Source organism: Thermobia domestica, chromosome 13 (genome assembly GCF_964235325.1).
Source record: "Thermobia domestica chromosome 13, izTheDome1.hap1.1, whole genome shotgun sequence".
In the NCBI taxonomy this organism is placed as follows: domain Eukaryota; kingdom Metazoa; phylum Arthropoda; class Insecta; order Zygentoma; family Lepismatidae; genus Thermobia; species Thermobia domestica.
Window position 1 is genome coordinate 106,581,610 of NC_137466.1, and position 24,044 is coordinate 106,605,653.

The 24,044-nt window shown below is 33.9% G+C and overlaps 1 protein-coding gene across 1 annotated transcript; it reads left to right on the plus strand.

Moving 5' to 3' along the window:
- On the plus strand, positions 1–23,524 carry LOC145669260 (uncharacterized). The gene is made up of 2 exons (XM_081737580.1): positions 1–263; positions 23,075–23,524. The coding sequence occupies exons 1-2, from the start codon at positions 164–166 to the stop codon at positions 23,305–23,307; spliced, it is 333 nt and encodes a 110-aa protein (XP_081593706.1). The 5' UTR covers positions 1–163; the 3' UTR covers positions 23,308–23,524.
- Positions 23,525–24,044: the final 520 nt, after the last annotated feature.

Below are 24,044 nucleotides of genomic sequence, written 5' to 3' on the forward strand. Positions count from 1 at the left end.
AAGGGTAGCGTCATATATAATGTGGTACGGAAACGAATAAAACTGAACTGTGAAATTTACAAGAGTTAATTTGTATCTAATTTACGGTGTCTGGGTTAGGTGTTATATACTGGTTGAGAAGATATAAACCGAAATCAATCGACAATCACTGTTATTTTTGACAATGCGCACGTCCTTGTCCACTGCTTTGATCATCTGCATTTGTTTGAGTGTACTGGCGGTAGAACTAGGAAATGGAGCAACGCCTATCAACATATATGATCGTAGGTATCATTGTGTTACTATATTTCACTTTTGTAGATCATTTAGAGACTACAAGATCATTATTATGTTCAAGGAGCTATTGTTATATAACATTGTGATAAACGTTTTATCAATTTAATTATAGGAGGGAAATATGTTAATTTTACATTTTTCACTTTTATTGTAGCAATTTCTCACATGACTTAATAATCAAGAGCAATTTGGCAAATAAAAGTGAAAACGTGGACATTTAGAATAACAACTTGAACTTATAGGACTTACTCTATCTAAATACCTCCTTCAATAATGTAATGTAGCATATATATATATATATATATATATATATATATATATATATATATATATATATATATATATATATATATATATATATATATATATATATATATATATGAGCTTTAATTATCGACATTTTTACTTTCTTTTAATTTGTCCATCAAAACTCTTGCAGTTACACTCTCAAATCTAAATAAGGTTACTGCCTTTTAATGACAATATGCCTCATGTGGGCTGGCGGTAAAGCTTGTTAAATATTACAATATCCTAAAGGTAAAATGCAACAACTGTCTATAGTTTACATATATATATACCTGTGTTCAAGTTTCTTACTTATTATTAAATTATATTATGCTTGACGTGGAATAAATATTTGTGGATTTCATATAAGTAATTGTGGACTTTCTCTTTTTGTTTCTAAATTAATAATGAATTTGTTTCTCAACTAATAACAATCGTTTTCTATTATTTTTACAAATTAACCCACTACCAATTTCCCATATATAGAAATTGTCCCCCCCTATAAAGGAGAATTTTAAAATATTCTGGAACACGTTCTGTTTATTTTTAATAAAGAGTTAATGTACTGAATTTCAGCTCCCTAAGTTGAACGGCTTGTTAGATATTACATTTTTTCGCAAAAATTCGGACCCTCCATTATCCCCTTAGTATATATATATACTAAGGGGATAATGGAGGGTCTATATATATTCTAATGAAAGCGATATGATAACATCTCAGTTTGGATTAAGGCCTAACTAAATACCAAAAGTCATTTCATTTGACTTTGCAATTTGGCCGTCTTCATCAAGCACACATAGTTATATTATATTTTTTATATAATAATCCATATATTACAGGTGATTCAAAAATAAATTTGTTCAACTAGCCAGTCTTGCCATAAATACTGTCACAGGAAGGAGCAGTCCTAATGTAAAGAAGACAGCAGATCCAGAGAAATAAATTTGCTTGGAAGAAGTGCATACACCAATGACACAAAGTGTGCAGACGTTACTCAAAGTGACCACCATGCGCACATAAGCCCTTTAACGGCGTGGCCTGTCATCAATGGCTGTATGCACATAGGCCATCGGAAACGTGTCCACTGCTTTGATGAGGTCACGTTTTAGAGACTCCAAATTGGGATGGCGTTCGGTACAAGCCATGGCCTCTAATTGAGACCACAAGGCATAGTCTAGAGGACTGAGATCTGGACTGACCGAGGACCAATCACTGGTAGCAATAAAGTCCGGCACATTCGTTTCCAGCCATGTTTCATTCTCCTTAACTTTATGGGCCGGTGCAAAGTCTTGCTGGAAGATTCATGGCTTGTTGGCAAAGAGTGTGTTGCCTAAAGGTTTACAGCTATTTCCAATATGTTTATCACGATACACTTGAGCACTTGTTTTGACTCCTTGTTCGCAGAATTGCAACTTTGTGACCCCGTCATACGACACCATCCACAAAGTCATCAACGAGGACGAATGGTAACCCCGATGAACCATTTTCACAACTTAAGAAGCTTCTCTGGATGTGTGAGCATACACCCTGTTATTTTGTTTGTTGAGATGTTCTTCAATGTTGAAAATTTTCTAATCAGAAAAGAAAATTTATCTGTGTCTTCCATCCACGTACCTGTGAAGCAGGGCCTTGCATCTCTCCTTCCTGTTTGCTTTCAGTGAAGGGGTTAGGAAATATCCCGTTGATCGGCGGAAAGCACCTACCTTAAGCTTAAGGTCACTTCTGAGTATCCTTGACATTGTCATTTGTGGAATGTTTATTTCCCGGGACAATTTTTTGCTTCCGAAGAGGGTTTCGATGCATTCTCTGCCCGACAGCCTCGACGGCTTGTCGGGGGGCCGCTGTGACTCAGTGGTAGAGCGTTCACCTCTGGTGCTTCGGGTCCCGGGTTCAATCCCAGCCCCCGCCAAGTGAACTTTGTGGTGGACAAACGGGGTTCTCCCGTTTCCTCCCACTTTCTTCATTCCAGCATTTCATTCATTACTCATCATCACCGTCTCCTTTAGCCTAACCGGCATAACCGTGGGACGTAAAACTCATTCATTTCATTTCATTTCATTTTCGACGGCTTGTCGTATTCTACTGCTCCACGGTACCCGACAGTACCTGACTATAGTCTAATAGACGAATCTCAGTGTGATATTCAGAGGTTGAAGAAGTTTGAAAACCTTCGATGTTTTGTAACCACACTTGTGTAGTGCAATCACAGCTACACGGTTCTGTCCCTGATCCCACTCCATCCTTACAATATCACGGACCTGCAAAGAAATATGAATTACACAACGAACAATACACAGACTACTGACAGGAGTGAATTCACTAAAGTCTATGAGATATAAACGCTCGGTTCCGATCTGCAGCTTTTGTGACTATTTATGTCCAGGGTAGGTAGTTAGCTCCTCTAAAAACTTACAGGCTGTGTGTCTCGAAAGCCATGTAGTAAGTCCTATTGTTATTATTGCAATTACAATAGCCAAAAGTTATTTTTTTCACTTAAATATACTCATCTCAGGCAAGTAAACAAAAACAAATGAAAAAGGAAGAGAAACGGAGGCCTTAAAAGTAAAACGTAGACAAATTCACCAGTGTTCAGGAGATGCTGTCTGCAATGCACTGAGCAGAGTGGGTCGGTAGGTCAGAGTGAGTCGGTGGATCAGAGTGGGTCATAGTGGGTCACGGTGGCTCGTGGGTCACACCCTGTTGGCCCACAACCCAGTGACCCACTCACAAATCTTGACCCACTGTCGCTTTCTATCTATGATGCTCTTTAGCATGTCCCTCATGATTCAGTTCCTTCTTATCTAATGACCCAACCACCGGCGGGAGCTTATGTGGTTCTGATTCCACGTTAATCAGTAGGTCACGTCTCATATAGCCTCGCTGCTGAAAGGGACGTTAAACTCAAAACCAACTCAACCAATATCCAAACCAGTTTCTCTTCCTCTGCTTAATAGTATCCAAAATTGTTCTTTTCTCCCCTACCATTTCTAACACCTCATTCGTTTCCGCTTGACCCAGTTAATTTGGTTCATTCTTCATCACACCCACATTCTAAAACTCCCAGTTGTTTTTCATCATGTTTGCGTAGCGTCCATGTTTCTGACCAATATGCACAATACTCCAGACGAAGCACTTTATGAGTCTTTTTCTCAATTCTTTGTTGAAGTTCCTCTCTCAATAAAACTTATTCCTCCTAAAGTCTTATTTCACCATTCCTATCCTTGCTTTTATTTCACATTCACACTTCATATCATCAGTAATTACGCTACCCAGGTATCGAAAACTAGTCACTTGTTCTATTTTCTCCCTTTCTACTTCTATATTTGACACCGACCGCTTCGTTCCAATCATCATGGCTTTTATCTTTCTAACATTTATATTTATCCCATATTCTTCACAGGTCTTCATCAAGTTTTCTAACATCTTATTGATTTTCTCTTCAGACTCTGTAACAAGCACCATATCATCTCAAACCGTATACACGTAGTCATTCCACCTCCTACTGCAAAGCTTTATTCTAGCAAGATAGAATAAAATTGACAACTCAATGAGAAGCAACAGGAATATATATATATATATATATATATATATATATATATATATATATATATATATATATATATATATATATATATATATATATATATATATATTTTCAAAATACCGTTCCAGTTTTGTTTTTCAGTTGCTAAAAGCTATGGAAATGGGTATAATTGAGTTTCAACTTTAATCGGTGCTACCGTCGGACACCACATAACCCAAAGTTGCAAATTTTTGGAAGAAATTTGTTACTGCAAAACAATAGTGCTACTGCACTGAAATTGTGTGAGTCGACATAACTAAGAATTACTACTTTCGGGAAGGTTATGCAATTACTGTGCTCTCTCTAATTTTCATAAAGTCAATTTCAGAGGAGTTTCCACATAAGCTTATCCTTAGTATATCAGACTCTATTCTTTTATATGCTAATTTATTTCTCTGTATTTTCACTTCCGAGCGTCGGTAGGAGAGAAGAAAGTATGGAATTCGTAAAAATAATCGAGTTCGAGATATCAACGAATTTTCACGTTTCATGGCCCCTATACCAAAAGAGTAATCTTAAAATATCTGTTCATCCGTTTGTTCGTTCTTCCTGATGTGTATACACTCGTCTGGAGGCCATACCGTTCAACTTATCCAGATCGAATTTTAAACTTAAGGATTTTCTGAGTTTCTAAGAGCATTTTTCGAATTATCCTTCTCCATTCCATAAAAACAGGGGTAGTTTATTAGAAACTGAAAAGCAATATTTGCGATTTTCTGTACAACAGCTCTAACATACATACAATTTTGTTGTGTTTCATAAATCAATATATCATTAACAACCCTTAATACCTTGTAAGTCATTTTTCTTAAAAATTTCCAAAACGGATAAGCTATTTTTGTTGATTATCTAAAAAACGGCTGACGGAACTTTGCTCATATTTTATAAGCAAATATTTCATTACCAGACATACAATGTAAGTTGATTTCTCCCTTTAAAAATATCCACAATTGTTATTTTAATTTTAAGTTGCTTTTTCGGATAAGTTTTTCACAATTAATTGGGACAATTTTGTTCATATTTTATAAATAAATATTTCGTTAATTATCCTGAAATATGACGTAAACCGTTTCCCCTGAAATATTCCAAAAGGTTAAGTTTATTCTTGGGGGTGAAATTTGTCCAAACGATTTTCTCAAAAAACTTCTCTGATGATTTTGTTCATAGTTGCTATAACGTGGTGTAAGCAGTTTCTTCTGAAAAGATCAAAGGACAGTTTACTTTTGTAGTGAACCTTATTCAGGTTATTTTCTCAAAAACAGCTAGCCAGTTTTGTTTATATTTGAGAAACAAAATATAATAACCCTATCATATTCTTCTGAAGATATTTCTTCTGGAAAAACAAGGGGTTGTGTACTGGTGATTTTTTTTTCACGGTTTTATCGGTAGCCACATTGTTTACATTTCATAAATAAATATTTCACTAACAAGCTTATAATGTGGCATAAGCAGTTTATTCTGAAGATATTCACAACAGATAATTTGTTTTTGAAGGTAAGTTTTGTCACATAAGCTTCCACTGGGAATTGAATCTAGGTTCCCACGTCAAAGATATCCAGGTTTCCTTAGGCGCCTTTGAAGACACGAGTTCAATTCCCGGTGCGAGCTCATGTGGTTCAGATCCCACGTTAAGCTGTAAGTTCGCACGTCTTATATAACCTCGCTGTTGAAAGGGACCCTATACTCAAAAATCTAAATCTTGTTTTTAAATGATTTCCTCAAAAACTCCTCAGCCGATTTTGTTCATATTTTATAAACAATTCTGTAATATGGTGTGACAGTTCTGTAATATTACATTTATTTCTAGTTCTACGTTTTGAAATGGAAAAATCATAATTTTAAAGAGAATTATAGTACGATAAGCATAAAGATTTATAGAACTAATGAAATAAATATTCTTGTGTGTTATCGATTTCTAATCGGATTAAAACTCGAATATTCGTTTGCATCGCACTTTAAAGTAAATCCTCTCTCTATATAATTCTTACTGGAAAGCATGTTTAACTCCAATTACTTAACCAATATTTTTAATACTATATTTTTTATTGTAATACTTTTACTATTCAATGTCGTATGCACTTCATTTCCCAAAGCAAAATCTTGCAAATGTATAGTGGACTAGTAAATATTATCAAATAAATTATTATTTCGTTTACGTAAATACTGCGTCACCCGATTTAAAACTTCGTATTTTAAATAATATTAATAATAATAATAATAATAATAATATTAATAATAATAATAATAAAATCATAGCCATATCTTTATCAAAATTTCAGGCTTAGTCAATAAATGAATTCAACGTGGTCTTTATTCGAAGTTCTATTTAGTCGAATCCGATGTAAATACAAAGAGAAACTTCGAGAACAGGTAAAAGAAAAATGTTACTTTGGTGGAAATTGAACTAACTTTTAAGAGTTCTTTACAATTTACAGACAAATGCCTTAGACACTTTTTTTCTTTTTTTTAAGTTAACTGATTCACCGAACGTATCTCAGTAACTGGTCTCTATTTTCTACTCAGTTATATCCGTTTTACAATCATTTCTATTAACATTGAATTACAGGAACAAGAATACAAATATATCTAGAACAATTAAAATTCTAAACTTCTCCACCGGGAATCGAACCCGGGAGCCCGTACACCTAAGACACACGTGCTAGCCACTAGACCAGCGGGTAGAGCGAAGGAAATGTATTTTATAGTGTCTGAAGTTTATGCCTATTTCGCCGTGATGTAATATGTGTATTGATGTTTTTATATTTACCATATGCGTTACTTTGAGGAATGATATATGTTATTGATATAGGTTCTATTACGTATTCGTCCATAAATATTATATAAATTATCAGAATTATTCATAATCTTCCATGGAAATTCACTGGTGCATGCACAGTAGACAGACAGTGTAATTGGAAGGTGAGTTCAACAGAAATTATATACTGTATTTCGCCGACATTATTTAATAGCTATGTGGAAGAGATAGCGAAAACGAGTCTACATAATGAAGATGGAATTTCGATAGGAGATAGAATGATGAGGTGTATGCGGTTTGGGGTTCATATGGTTGTTGTTGCAGAATCTAAAAAGAAAATTAATAAGATGTAGAAAACTTGAGAAAGGCTTGTGAAGAATTTGGGATGAAAATAAATGTTAGAAAGACAAAATCCATGGTGATTAAAACGAAGCGATCGGTGTTAAATATAGAAGTAGGAGAGGGAAAAAACAACAGGTGACTAGTTTTCGATATCTGAGTACTATTATTAGTGATGATATGACATGCAAACGTGAAATAAAAGCAAGGATAGAAATGGCGAAAGAAGCTTTTATAATAAAGAAAATACTATTTTGTGGGACCTTAAATCGAGTTGAAAAAAAGACCATAAATTGCTTCGTGTATTGTATTTTACTGTATTTATAGGACAGAAACATAGACATTACGCAAAAATGATGAGAAACAATTGAAGGCTTTCCAAGTATATGCGTGGAGAAGAGTGGGGAGAAATAACTGGGTGGAGAGGAAAACGAATGAGAGGGTGCTAGAAATGAAAGGAGAAAAATATTATTAAGAGGAAGATAAACTTGTTGGAATATTGGTTAAGAAGGAACTGCATCATGAGGGATATGCTAGAGGGTATGGCGGAAGGAAAAAGTGGGAGGGGACGAATTAGACTATATAGAAACAGAATTAAGCTATTGGCGATATCAAAACAGAAAAAATGTATGTGAAGATGGAGAGGTTAATAGAAGATCGAGGAGCATAGCAGCTTCTCAGCTGCGGTAAGTGACCCGCTGGTAATGGCGGAATACTTCTGATATAATGATGCTGATGATGCACAGTAGAAACAGAAAGACCCACTTTACTGTCATTGCTAATACGAATCACAATGCAAATTTCTACAGGTTGTCAAAATGCCTCGCTCTAAAAGCTGTAGAAAACTATCTGTTACTATGCGAGGGGAAATCATAGGTCGAACAACAATGGGACAAACTGCCATTCAGATAGCTACAAGTATGGGGTGTGACGAGAAAACAGTGAAGAAATTGATTTAGGGGTATGAAGAAGGTGGTAAAATAGTAATAATAATAATAATAATAATAATAATAATAATAATCTCAGAAATTTATATTTATTTCCAGCAAGGCTTTTGCATACCCTCGTAGTGCAGTATTATGTTTTTAAACGGTCATTATAAAATTGCCAAGCTAAATTTTAGAGTCATTGTAAGTGGTGATTTATTTATTTATTTCACAGTTCATTTCTGCCAGTAGCTTTCGCTACCTTACTCCCTCTTCATGCTTACTCAGAAGGAAGCTGCGCGTCCCCAGGTTGGGAACCACTGCTTTCGATTAAGAAATTCTGACAGCCTGTTAGAAATTTGCACTCTGACTAATATCAGTAAACTGCATTCTTCTGTTTCTACTGCGCATGCATCAGTGAATTTCCATGGAAGATCATGAATAATTCTGATAATTTATATAATATTTATGGACGAATATGCAATAGAACCTATATCAATAACATGTATCATTCCTCAAAGTAACGAATGCGGTAAACATTATAAAACCAATAGAAATATTACAGCACTGTGAAATAGGTATCAACTTCAGACACTACAAAATACATTTCATTCCCTTTCCCTGCTGGTCTAGTGGCTAGCACGTGTGCCTTTGGTATATGAGGTCCCTCGTTCGATTCCCGGTGAGAAAAGTTAGGAATTTTAACTGTCCTACCTACGTAAATGTTTTTGTGTTCGTGTTCTTCTCGTTCAAGGTTAATGGAAATGATTGTAAAACGTGTATAACCGAGTAGAAAATAGAGACAAGTTACTGAGATACGTTCGGTGAATCTGTTAACTTAAAGAAAAGAAAGAAGTGTCTAACAAGGAGAAGGCAGACTTTGGTAAGTGAACTTCGAGGGCCATTTTTTGCGAGGAGGAAGTGAACATTTAAAGAGTTAATATTACAAACTGGGAGAGCGCAATGAGCAAAAATAAGGGGAAAAACCGTCTTTCTGTTCGACGCGCAAATTTATCAAGTTATAACGTGGTCGAGTGAGTAAAGTGTGCAATTCATATGCAAAAGGTCCCGGGTTTTGTTCCTGTTCGAGTCAACCTTGTTTTGTTTTTTGCTTCAACTAATAAAGTAACCATTTGCAACTATATGATAAATAAAATATTAACTCACCATATGTTTATAATGAATAAAACAATAGAAATTTTAAAATCACTTGTAAAATCTTTCAATGTTCCAAGTTAACTAGCAAGAAAATTTAATCTATTCCCTAAATATATTGATATCACGAGTTGTATTATTGTTACGACAGTCAACGGCTCCGATTTCTCTGTAAATTTGGGGTCCCATTCATAAAAATACATACAACAATAATGTAACAATAAAAAATACATATGAAAATACATATTCATAAAAATATATTGGACCCACATGAACTTGGGGGGACGGCTCCCCGGCCCCCCATGATCGGCGCTCTTGATGATAGTCGTTGTGTAATAAATGTTCTTGACGCTTCGTGTCTACATCTGTTGACAGTGTGCGATTTACAAAGGAGTTGAGGGGGGAAATTCCTTTTTGCTAGTACTGGATGTTGCTATAACCAAAGCAGATTTCCCCTTGTAATTCTCAAACTGTCAACAGATGTAGACACGAAGCTTCAAGAACATGTTTTACACGACTGCAGTAACAATAATATTTACGGAAGAGATTAAATTTTGTTCCTAGTTAACATGGAACATAAAAGAATTTACAAGTTATTGAAAATTTGTATTGTTTTATTCATTATAAACATATGGTGAATTAATATTTTACTTATAGTTACAAATGCCTACTTTATTGGTTGAAGCAAAAAAAAAAAAAAAAAAAAAGGTTTGACTCGAACGAATCGAATCGAACCCGAGACCCTTTGCACTTGAATCGCTGATTCTTCTCACTCTGCCACGCCGCCATTTGATAAGTTTGTGCGTCGTACGATATATGCGTCGAGTAGAAAACTTTAAGTCGGTTTTTCTCCGTCATTTTTGCACATTGCGCTCTCCCAGTTTGTAATATTCTCTTTAAATGTGCACTAACACCTCGCAAAAAATGGCCCCGAAATTCACTTACCAAAGTGTGCCTTCTCCTTGTAACACATTTGTCTGTAAATTGTAAAGAGCTCTGAAAGGTTAATTCCAATCCCACCTTTTCTTTTACCTGTTCTCGAAGTTTCTCTTTGTATTTCTATCGGATTCGATTAAATACAACTCCGAATAGAGACAACGTTGAATTCATTTATTGACTAAGCCTGAAATTCTGATAAAGATGTGGCTATGATTTTATTATTATTATTATTATTATTATTATTATTATTATTATTATTATTATTATTATTATTATTATTATTATTATTATTATTATTTAAAATACGAAGTTTCAAATCGTACTAATTGTGACTGTATGTGCAAGTAAACAGCCATTTCGCGAGTACGTAACGACTATAATATAAAACTAAGAGTAGGTGTAACAGTTTGTGAGAACAAGTTACCGTTTTGAAACAGAAGCGATTTTATTGAAAATCCAAGTTAAATTTCATTACCAAGAATTATGTACTTTTGGTAATTCTCGTAGGCTAATAATAACCATTTTAAAGAACATCGGATACGATTCTGTCGGTTTACCTTATTTTTTTAATGGCTTGTAACTACGGCTAATAAACTTTTCAATATATATATAGCTTTGGCTCATACAGTATATACATTTTAAATTCGTGCTTCTTACGGACTTTCTGAAATGATTACAAATACAAAGCAAAGAATTATGTATGTTTTAAATACTAACAGCTAATAACAATAAATACATACAGTATATATGTCCTTCAACAAAAATATTCAAGTAGTGTGTGTGCAAGATTTGCAGATTGGTCTTGGTCTTACGCGTATCTTGCAGGTAAGGTCTTGGTTTCGCACCCCTAGGTCTTTATCTCGGTCTTCGACTAGGGTCCCTAGCCTTGGTCTTGGTCTTGCACGCAAGACCAAAACCAAGACTATTGTGTTCATCACCAGCTCGATCTTGATTTTTATTATTTTACTTTGATTACCTATTCATGAAGGCTCACGATGAAGTTCGGTATACAAACTCTGTGTCCCAGCATTTTCTGCCTAGAAAGGAAGCACTTTCTTTAATATTTTTCTCTCTACATAAAAATGAAATTGATTTTGTCTCATGGTAATAAGAAAATAGCTGAACGGTTACAAATAACTCGTAAATGTTGGAACATAGCACTTGCCTTCAGTCGTTTTTTTTTTTTTTTTTTTTACTTAAATCATATTATTGCATTGTAATTAAAATGAGTATCCTAAGGGAGTAAAGGGTTCAGAGTTTATGCCAAAAATCGAGTATCTCACGATACAGAACTCAAAAACTTAAGATACTTAATAAAATTCAAGATACAGACTCCTTGTTAAAAAAATAGGTTGACACATTTTGCAGGACTTTCAAAAATACGCGTTCTAAAGGAAGGAAGGGGGTTAATTTCTATAATACTTTAATTTTCGATGCTGTATTTATAAGATGGTCAAAGTAAAGAAATGACTGAACCGTTTAAAATGATTTTCTAACATACAAGATGGCACTTTGGTTGACCTGGGTTTTTATGATTTAACTTTGATCGAAAGTTCTATTTTAAGAGGAAAAGGGATTTAAATTTTTCAAACAGAATAACAGCTGTGTCGTTTAAAATTAATTTTTGAGCATAATTAGCACTTACGCCATGCAATTTTTTTTTAAATAAATAGTTTCATTTCAATTTAAGTATCATCCTAAGAGGAGGAAGGGATTCGAATATATGTTTCTCATATTTTCCATGAACTTATCTTCCCGTGCTAAAAGCAAGCATTTTTTTTTTAGCTAGTTACTTGTCTAAATATTCTTTTTCACATTTCATTGGTAGTATATGGAATTTTGCTCCGTCTTTAGAAATTAAGTCGAAATTTTGAGAGCTTTTAAGAAAATCAGAAAAGGAGATTATAGCAAGCTAGTAAAGATGTATTTTATATAATTTGTAGCTAAAATGAATGTTTCTCAACTCATTTAAATATATAACAGAAATATGACTTTATTGTGCACAGGAATGTCTTTTCGTTATCAGTAATGACGCAAAATATATCCTGTTGTATCATCGCAGGAATCATCATATCCGTTTGAAACAGGAAATAAAGAAGTTTTTTTCCGGTGTATATTTACCACAAATTTCCTCTTTTACATTCAATCTAAAATAAATAGAAAATAACACTTGATAAAATTTCTACTTTTGTAATAATCTGATATTGGCCAAGAGGTGAAATAATTTAGAAGTTAGGAAAACCTATTTTGTATGAAGTTTGTTGACTATTAGTGACATTGATAACTTATCTTAGCAAAATGAAATCAGATATTAGTTTCATACTTCAGTAAAAGTTTGGAGCACGATGCATTGTTAGTTAAGGTGGGCGGAGCGGTTAGCTTGCTGTGCAAAAGAAATTAGTATTTTTTTTTTTTTAAAAAAAGACCCTTTTTGATAAAAATTATTATGCTCCTAAATGAACTTTTCGAAGTTCAGATAACACCAAATCCATTTCTCGCATTTATAAACAGAAGATATTTGGATATTTTTAACTTAAAAATGTTTGACCAGTTCAACAATGGCTGAACTCATGACATTGACTCTCAATGAAATTAAATCTTTAAATTTTACGTCCCACGTTTATGCCAGTTAGGTTAAAGGAGACGGTGATTATGAGAAATGAATGAAATGGTGGAATGAAGAAAGTGGGAGGAAATGGGAGAACCCCGAGAAAACCCACGAGCACGGCGTTTGTCCATCACAAAGTCCACACGGCACGAGCTGGGATCCAACCAGGGACCCCAAGCACCGGAGGTGAACACTCTACCACTGAGCCACCGTGCTTGACTCTTAATGAGTTTGAAACCGACGCTTATTCTATCTTAACCTTAATTGATTGAAGCATATGTTGTTGGCTTGCGACGTAGAATCATGCCATACAGCTTTTTTTTTGTTATCACTTCGATTTACGTTTTTTCAGGCTCTTTTAGGATTTACCATTGCAGTCCCATAAGGAAAAAATCGAAATTTTACCTTTGACCTTATATCTCTTCAATCTTTAATACAAGTGACATGCTTCTATTGCGAAACAAAACTTATTTCCTTTGTCTAAAGTTACACCAAATTGCACGGCTTTACCTCCTACCACTTTTGCACAGTGAACACATGAAATTGACACACGAATTAATCAACTCTCTCTCTCTCTCTCTCTCTCTCTCTCTCTCTCTCTCTCTCTCTCTCTCTCTATATATATATATATATATATATATATATATATATATATATATATATGCTGATCTGTCTTGTTAAAAGTTATACTTTCTTTCTGTGCTTCCAGGGAGGAACTTATAACTAAAAGTGTATTAAGAAGCTCAGACTCGAATTTATTCCTGTTTTGAGTGGTATAACTTAACATAGGGGAAATGCATTAGTCAAATCAAATTCTACAATATTTTTCCTTCTTCTTTTCCAAGTTAGAATCTGAATCAATCGAAAATTGAATTATATCTCAGGTACAAAATTACAATTCGTCAGGATAGAAGTGATATTAACTAATTAATGTTACCAGTATGATGGTTATTTTTTCTTTATTTTCGTTTACTGAGTTCTTTTTAAAACCCCATGGTTCCTATCAATTTATGCCTACCAAATTCGTTCTACTGTCAGTAAAAATGTTTCAATATCCCTACTTTTAGGAATATGTTCGTATAGTTGGCAAAATTGGTTTGGTGGGGGGTAAATCTTCGTGCACTCTGGTGAGAAATTTACTTTCATTTCTTCAATTGGTAGAAAGTATGTGACCAGCACAGGAGCCATTTCATTCCTGTTGGATAAATCAGTAAGTTGGTTAGAAAAGTAGAAACCATATTAGATCCACTGATGATATGTAACTGTTTTTCGTAGAGTGCTGCACTCTTCAAGTATACTATAATTTAAAATTACTTGTGTAGCTGTAAATGTAAAAACATAATACGATAAGCATTATTTTAGGACACTACAATGAAGCCAGACGAAAAAGAGTGGAAAGATTCTCACCACTGAAAGCCGGGACAAAATTTAAATCAGTGGAACAAGAACTTTGAAACAGACTGTGCCCGTTGAAACAGGACGGATGGAAACACTAAATTTAGGCAGATATAAGGAATTTTACGGCAACATCGTGACTATAGGCAATTATTTGGCAAGATTAGAAAGATAAATCGTATACGTTTTCTTTCTCCCGTTTATAATCCTTTAAACAAATTTTCATGAAAAACAACTTGACAGTGAGGTTGTTCTGTTATTGTTAGAATTCTAATTATTGTTAGAATGGAATTTAGGAGCATGCTATAAACCAATTTAGAAGAATGCAGGTTGTTCATGCCTCGGACGAGGAGACAATATTTTATGGTCAGACTGTGACGTACGTCACATTTTTTTTTTTTTTTTTTTGTCACAATCTAGCAGAACATGAGTTGTTGCGAGTTAGCGGGAACATTATGTATATGCAGTGCTTCTATCGTTCTCTATTATTCTTTCTGTACCCACAAGGAAATAAAGATAAATGAAAATTCATTTTATCATATGACTAGCTGAAAGCCCATTTTTCGCACATAAAAATGGGGAAATAGGATTGTGAAAAATATTTGGAAGACGTATATGAAGTCTGTTTCCTCGTATTTCAATCGAAATGCAACTGTGAGAACCAGTCTCGAATCAAGTGTCCAGTATATTCACTCGCTTCCCAGGTTGTCTAACAACTTTTATATGATTTTCTCTTCCCCTGTTTGTGGTGGACAACATCGTATTCGGGGTTTTCTCTGGGTACTCCAGTTTCCTCCCACATTCTCATTCCACTCATTCTTCCCTTATCATTCACTTGCCCTAATCATCCTCCTCCCTTACCCTAAAGGACCAAATTAAGGGATGTTAAACTGAAAAATTTAATTTCATTTTCACTTTCTCTTTTTTTATTGATCTGTCATTGGGCATTTCATGACTGATTCCCTCCTAAGTTTATTGGTTTCCTCACTGGAATTGAACGGATTATGTTGTACGTTAGAAACAATGGAAAATTATTTTATGACATGTAATAATGAAAAATAAATAATGATTATATGTGATAGTTAATAAATTAATTTTTCTGGCATGAAATGTTCTGTTTTTGGCAAATTTTGAACTAGTGCCACATCCCTTACTATACATATTTTACTAAAAGGAAAGTGATAGAAACCCAGTTCGAAGTAGTGGCTATGTCTAAAAATTCATATCAATCAGTTCAGTTCAACACATCAAAGAGATTACATTCATTTTTATTAATAATAGTTGTTCAACCTTAAGCTTTGTGCTCGTCTGAAAATTCTCCGCATTCTAATGTTATCTCTTAGCGTCCACTAGGATGCAGCACAGCTTGTGATAATTGTTAGCCTGATTGTGAACTATTTGGAATTAGCGTGACTGACATACTAAGGCTCTTGTTCTCATAATAAGGATTGAGAATAGCTTAATATTTTTGACTTGGTGTTCATGTAACCATAACTCATATTAACGTTACTCACACACTGACGATTCTTGCTGTTATAATAAGGATTGAGAATAGCTTAATATTTTTGACTTGGTGTTTATGTAACCATAACTCATATTAACGTTACTCACACACTGACGATTCTTGCTGTTATAATAAGGAATGAGAATAGCTTAATATTTTTGACTTGGTGTTCATGTAACCATAACTCATATTAACGTTACTCACACACTGACGATTCTTGCTGTTATAATAAGGATTGAGAATAGCTTAATATTTTTGACTTGGTGTTTATGTAACCATAACTCATATTAACGTTACTCACACACTGACGATTCTTGCTGTTATAATAATGATTGAGAATAGCTTAATATTTTTGACTTGGTGTTTATGTAACCATAACTCATATTAACGTTACTCACACACTGACGATTCTTGCTGTTATAATAATGATTGAGAATAGCTTAATATTTTTGACTTGGTGTTTATGTAACCATAACTCATATTAACGTTACTCACACACTGACGATTCTTGCTGTTATAATAAGGAATGAGAATAGCTTAATATTTTTGACTTGGTGTTTATGTAACCATAACTCATATTAACGTTACTCACACACTGACGATACTTGCTGTTATAATAAGGATTGAGAATAGCTTAATATTTTTGACTTGGTGTTTATGTAACCATAACTCATATTAACGTTACTCACACACTGACGATTCTTGCTGTTATAATAAGGATTGAGAATAGCTTAATATTTTTGACTTGGTGTTTATGTAACCATAACTCATATTAACGTTACTCACACACTGACGATTCTTGCTGTTATAATAATGATTGAGAATAGCTTAATTTTTTGACTTGGTGTTTATGTAACCATAACTCATATTAACGTTACTCACGCACTGACGATTCTTGCTGTTATAATAAGGATTGAGAATAGCTTAATATTTTTGACTTGGTGTTTATGTACCCATAACTCATATTAACGTTACTCACACACTGACGATTCTTGCTGTTATAATAAGGATTGAGAATAGCTTAATATTTTTGACTTGGTGTTCATGTAACCATAACTCATATTAGCGTTACTCACACACTGACGATTCTTGCTGTTATAATAAGGATTGAGAATAGCTTAATATTTTTGACTTGGTGTTTATGTAACCATAACTCATATTAACGTTACTCACACACTGACGATTCTTGCTGTTATAATAATGATTGAGAATAGCTTAATATTTTTGACTTGGTGTTCATGTAACCATAACTCATATTAACGTTACTCACACACTGACGATTCTTGCTGTTATAATAAGGATTGAGAATAGCTTAATATTTTTGACTTGGTGTTCATGTAACCAAAACTCATATTAGCGTTACTCACACACTGACGATTCTTGCTGTTAAAATAAGGATTGAGAATAGCTTACATTTTTGACTTGGTGTTTATGTAACCATAACTCATATTAGCGTTACTTACATAGAGACGCTTATTGAATTAGGCGTCAAACCAGCGGGAATACGGGGGACCTATCCCTCCAATATTTGTAAAAAGGTTTTCGTTCCCCACTAATATTTCAAGTATCTTAGGTCCGTGTCTTCCCGATTCGCCGATTCCTACTTCGCCGAATGCCTTTGGCTACTAAATTATCGCACACCTGGACAGGCAGCCATGTTCGGCAAATCAGGAATTCCTGTTCGGCAGAAAACTAGTTAAAGGGAATTTATACTCAGAAAGGGATTTTTCCCAGCAAAGTCTAAACTTTTTAATAGCTTGATTTCTGCGGTGCTGCCAATTTTCATGGAGGGTTAGATTGATTATGGAATAAAACACTCCACGTAGTGTTAAACACATATTTTTTTCTTTTCCACATTTTTTAAAATTGAAAATAATAACTTTTGGCTAATTGTTAATAACAATTTAACCCTTGTGTACTACCAAGAACATTGTTTCACAGGAATTACCATGGGTTCTTCTAGAACCCCATCTAAATTATGTTCTTTACGCAGAACCATCAAACAGACAACTGAAATTTTTAGGCGGCATCTTTATCTTACACTCGAGATAGAATACAAGAAAAGACTGAACTGTAATCTCACTTGTTTAAAAGATACGGTATATCATGATAAACACCTCTGGGATCCCAAAAGCCCCTATGCTAGTACACAAGGGTTAATACATATCATAAAAATATCTAAAAAAATCTTTCTCCCAGCACCGAACAGTAACTAAGATGTAAACTCAAATATGAGAATCATTCATAGAAAAGTGAAAGAGCAGTTACTGGTAGACAGAACCTGAGAGATGCAAACAAATGCTTGTTTGTGACTGACCAATGAAAAATGTAAACAAGAGCTTATCTCTGATTGATCGAACGCCTGTCTACGATATATTTTTTTTTAATAAACGGAACTTCTAGAAATATTTATATCTTTATTTTCTTTTTATATAAATTTGTTTCCTTAACAGTTTTCCAGTAAATACTTGCCAATAGTCACTTAGAGTGAAATATAATATTCTTTTTTCTTTGTTAGTAAGACATTGAAATATTTGTAAATAAGAAGTATGGAATTACCCAGAGCAACTTGCCAGTAGAGCGACAGTTATCTATTGCTATAAGTAAAATTAGTTTTTTTTTTGTCAGATCTAGATCGCAATGTTCACAAAGTTCACATGAACTAAAACTATATATAATCTTAATAGAATCCCTTACCATGCATAAATGGTAAAAAACTAGTAAGTCAAAAAAAATAATAAATAAATAAATAAATAAAACATTGAAACTGAAATGAAATCCTTTGAAATATTAGCAAAATCTACAATAAAATAACTTCTGCATTCACAGGAAAACGAAGCACAAATAGAAATGCAAAACCCAAATGATATCTTCGTTTGTACTCCATGCAAACTGTATTCCCTTTCACGTACGGACTAGCAACATTATTTGAGAATATCAGATATCAGAAGACGAACTGTAAATTTAAAATTACTTTTCAAAACCACTCACTTAAACAAAATTACCAACAGGAAATAAACAATGTGTAATCTGTTTTTCTCATTTCTCAAACATAATATACAGTCAAAAGTCCTTGGACACCTGAATAAGTTTGAAAATCGACGGGAAAAGTAAAAAGTGATGATGGGAACAGAGGTTTGATGAGGGGCCGCAACTTTTGACTCAAGGACTTTTGACTCACCCTGTATAACTATTTAAAATATAAATTTACATACTTTTTAAAATTATTATCGTGTGTAGTTTTGCTTCAGTTGAATATTGAGGAAAGCAATTTAAAAAAAAAATACGAATTCGTTCATCTTAGTCTTGTTCTTTTTGTTTGTGATTTAGACAGATCCAAGAAGTTCAACTTTAGCCTCAGCCTCATGATTTTCGGGGATGCCCACGAATAGAAAATAATTTCGGACAAAAAACTAGTCACGCAAAAACTATGCAACGAAAACAGACTTACGTGATTACAAAACTAGACTATATGTAATTCTCCAAACTTTCCAATATGAAACAAATTAATGGAAATTGTCAAATTAAGTCGTCAGCTAAAAAGCTGATTTTCACGGAATGCCATGAAGACTGTTGAACGGTATGTCGATACAGGGTGCGGACTGTGCAAAATACTCTGTTAGAACTGCCGATCATGCGGCTTTAGACCCGTCCTCCCGAAAGATGATACCGTCACGTTAGGTCTGCTCTTTGCCAAATTCCATAGAAGGACCTTTTCTTAAACCGTTCTTATAGTTACACAATAAATCATTTGAAAAAGTGCTGCAAATACATATAAACAATCACATCAGTCAAATAATCAGGTGCGGGTTGGAAATGAAATCTTATCTGCTACAGTAGTCAATAGACCATGTCATATAACTTTAAAGGAAAGATGTTCTACAGCCATAAACACACTACACATGCATGTTATTAAAACTGATTTTTAAAATAACAAAATAACAGAATGAAACTTTAAAATAAAAGGTGCGGCTTGCAAAAGAGAATATTACCCGTTATAGTAGTCAAGAAATCGTGTTATATAAATCAAAAGAAAAAAGTACTACAACTATGAACATATTGTATGTGAATAAAAATGATCTTGAAATTAACAAATAAAATCCAAGTACATACAGAGGACTGTAAGAACCACGAGAAAAAGCATGTGGACGGTGTTTGTTTATCATAAAGATCAGTTGGAGGTGCTGAAATCGAACCCACGGGACCCGAGGGACGTCAGGACTCATAAGTGACGGGTTTAAGGCTGTAGATGCTGGTAATATTCATATAGCTATATAAATAAGTAAGAGAATGTACAATCATAGAAATTCCTTGAGGATGAGGAAGTCAGGAAAATGAAAAACGAACTTAAAACTTTAATTAAGTATTTCTGTTTGACAGTTAATAGATTTAGATTTAGAATCACGAAGTAGCATACTTAATTTAGAAGTTTCTTGCAAAGGAAAAATTATTCTGTACTTAAGAACATCTAAGTGGAATGTAACGCTCGACGACGGAATGCACAGCTTTCCATGAAAATTGGCAACGTTGCACAAAATAACCATAAGAAAATGAAGACTTAGATAGGAAAAATCCTTTTCTGTAAGTAAATTCCCTTTTAACTAGTCTTCGGCCAAACAGGAATTCCTGTTTCGCCGAAAATGGCCGACTGTCCACGTGTGTAACAATTTCGTGGCTTAAGGCATTCGGCGAGACAGGAATCCTTAGGTCAACTATGACGCAAAAGAGGTCCAACCATGTAGCAGTTTGCTACATTCACAAAACAAAGACAAACTGGATATGAAAAAGGTAGCACAAAAGTGTGTTTCCAATTGTTAAAAAAAGGCAGTCAGTGTTTGGTCCTATGAAGATGAAGGTGGAGTAAACTGTAAAGTGACAAACTGTTTTTGTTTAGATAGTGAGCAGGAAAGCGAGTTTAGCTTAGCTATAATAATAATAATAAATTAATAATAATAAAATAATAATAATAAAATAATAATAATAATTATAATTATTATTATTTTTAATATTATTATTTTTAATATTATTATTTTTATTATTATATTTTCAACTAATTTTTAACACACATTGTTGAGCCTCTTTGACATTAGTTGTAGGCTTATGGACCTAAAACTTGTTTTCAAAACTTTATTGTTTCTGACAAGTAAACCTTACGTTTGGGTGAATCGAGTTGCTGACTGAGACACATATGAGAAAGTAGTACTAAATGTGATCAGTATTTCAGTGAAGTTGTAGGTGCGAAGCTCCAGGGGTTTAGGAGATACAGCTACCAGAACATCACATGGAAGTACAGAATAGTCTTCATACAGTTGGAGGTAAGAGCCCTGTAAGACCTCTTGTAACGACAAAAGGTGAATAACAAATATATGGGTACATATTAGGACTAGGGAGAAGTCATATAGTAAGGGTATACCTGACGGCTGCCATCTTGAAATCCGCCATTTTGAATTAAGATAAAGTTTTTAAAATAGGAATAGGGACATGTGATACATGATTTAAGGCGCAAATTTAATCAGAAGAACAATGGTGACGTTAATTTTTATTTACGCACAATTGATAAAAAGTTACAGGGAAATTAAATATTGTTGCTGCATATGTATTAGTCCTTTACCCCACCTTGTAAATTATTTGTTAGTGATAATAATTAAATAAAAAGCAAGTGGATAAATATTAGGTCTATGGTAAGAGTTGCCTTGATGGCGACCATGTTCAAATCCGCCATTTTGAATCAGACATTAGTGACGTGAACATATTGCATCGTGATAGGTTCATACAATTTCAGTTGTTTACAATTTACCAGTTCAGTGCTCCTCGTTTTCGAAATATGATTCGATTCTCTTTCAATCAGGCTGGATATTTGAATGAAGAACCTGGACGTTGGATCGCTCCTTACGACTACTGCTTTGACGGAATTGTTAACGACAAATGTGTCAAGTGTAACTCGATTGCCTTTGTCAGGTGTGCTCACTGTGAGCAGAGCATTTGTGCAAGTCATGCAGTCTTTTCTGAATTACATATTGATTGTACTAATTGGACTTTTCTGGAAGAAAGACCCAAGTACAATTATGACTCAATTCCACTTTGATCATTTTTCCTTAAATTAGCAACTTGTTTATGCGATAACAAATGCTGGTTAATGATAAAGCAAAAATGGTTATACCGTTGGATTTATGGTAAAATTTGCTATTAATAAGGTGTCAACGTTATGCGTTTTGTTTAAAACTTTTATCTGATTCAAAATGGCGGATTTGAACATGGCCGCCATCAAGGCAATTCTTACCATACATCTAATATTTATCCACGTGCTTTTTATTTAATTATTATCATTAACAAAATTTACAAGGTGGGATAAAGGACTAATACATATGTTGCAACAATATTTAATTTCCCTGTAACATTTTATCAATTGCGCGTAAATCAAAATTAACGTCACCATTGTTCTTCTGATTAAATTTGCGCCTTAAATCATGTATCACATGACCCTATTCCTATTTTAAAAACTTAACCTTAATTCAAAATGGCGGATTTCAAGATGGCCGCCGTCAGGTATACCCTTACTATATGATTTCTCCCTAGTCCTAATATGTACCCATATATTTGTTATTCACCTTTTGTCGTTACAAGAGGTCTTACAGGGCTCTTACCTCCAACTGTATGAAGACTATTGTGTACTTCCATGTGATGTTCTGGTAGCTGTATCTCCTAAACCCCTGGAGCTTCGCACCTACTACTTCACTGAAATACTGACCACATTTAGTACTACTTTCTCATATGTGTCTCAGTCAGCAACTCGATTCACCCAAACGTAAGGTTTACTTGTGAGTATTCACTTCACACTCACTAGTTTTTATCATTATTTTTGACATACATTTGGTATCGTTTAACTAAAATTGTAAAACAAGGTTGAATTGTCCTGTTTGAATAAACAAATAAACTAAAGTGTATGTGTGTTTTTTTAGAACCCCCTCCCCCCCCAAAAAAAAAACACTATCAAAGGTAAAAATAAAACATTTTTTAGAGTATTTGTTTGGTTTTTAAGTCAAAAGTGCTTTAAAATACAATGTATGAATACTATTTTCTAAATCTTTTCCGGGACACGACCCACGGACTCCCCCCCCTTTACTAAGGGTATTCCATATATGCCAGTCATCCCGGTAGTCTGTCCTTAAAATTTATGTGCTGCTGAATCCAATTTTTATTGCTATTATAATAACTATGTGTAGAAAACAAGTTAATATGCACGTATGAGACATTATTCAAAGTAAATCTTGTCGTTAATTATTAATATATTTTTAAAATGTTATTTCAGCGATTGAAGGCGAAAGTGACATTGATGCAAGGGACACAGATGTTGGCAATGATGAAAGGAATACAGATGTTGGCAATGATGAAAGGAGCATAGATTCTAGCCGTGATACAGTGGACAGAGATAGTGACAATAATGGAGTAAAACCAAGCAGTGGCACAGACAATAATGCAGCAATCTCTAGACTATTTGCAGGAGCTTTCCTTTTACCTATTATCCATAGATTTATCAATTAATGCTAACATAGGCACAACTCTAATAAGTGAAAACTAATCAACATATGCTACCAATGAAAGTAGAAGCAGTTTTGTGTTAAATACATATATATTCATTTGTTTGATTAAATGTGTTCTTTATGAAAGACAAAACGTAACCATTTATCGAAGAAAAAACACACGTATGCAGTATTTGCATGACATTCTTTTCATCGAAACTTTGTATGTAATAAATAAATTTACGGTATCATACAATTTAATGGCACAATAATTAATTTCATAATAAAATTGACATCCTTTAAGTGACACAAAAGTAGGTATACAGTCCGTACTGATCAGCTCACTCTATTTCTTTTCTTATTGTCATCAAACAGGTAGACCTAGCTTCTTCATAATTTGTTTTTAATAGCTTTTTACTTATATCTTAAGCCCGGTACAGCCGAATAAAATAAACCCATAAGCTAGAATGTTATACTTGATCAATGCAGGAGTGTATACCTACTTTTGGGCAACCCTGTATATATATTACGAATAGCTCGAGTAGCTTTGCCAAAGTATTTTGCAAAAATTCGAAGACTAATAAAAAAATGGGCTTCCTTTCTATGAGGAAGTGAGCGAAGACTATTGAAATTCAATATTGTTATCACAAGTTGAATTTGTCGATCTTACCATTTTTCTCTCGATACTATCGACAAGCAGGTAGATAACCAAGCCATCTTATAAGACTTCCGGGACTTATACTGGTACATATCATTATT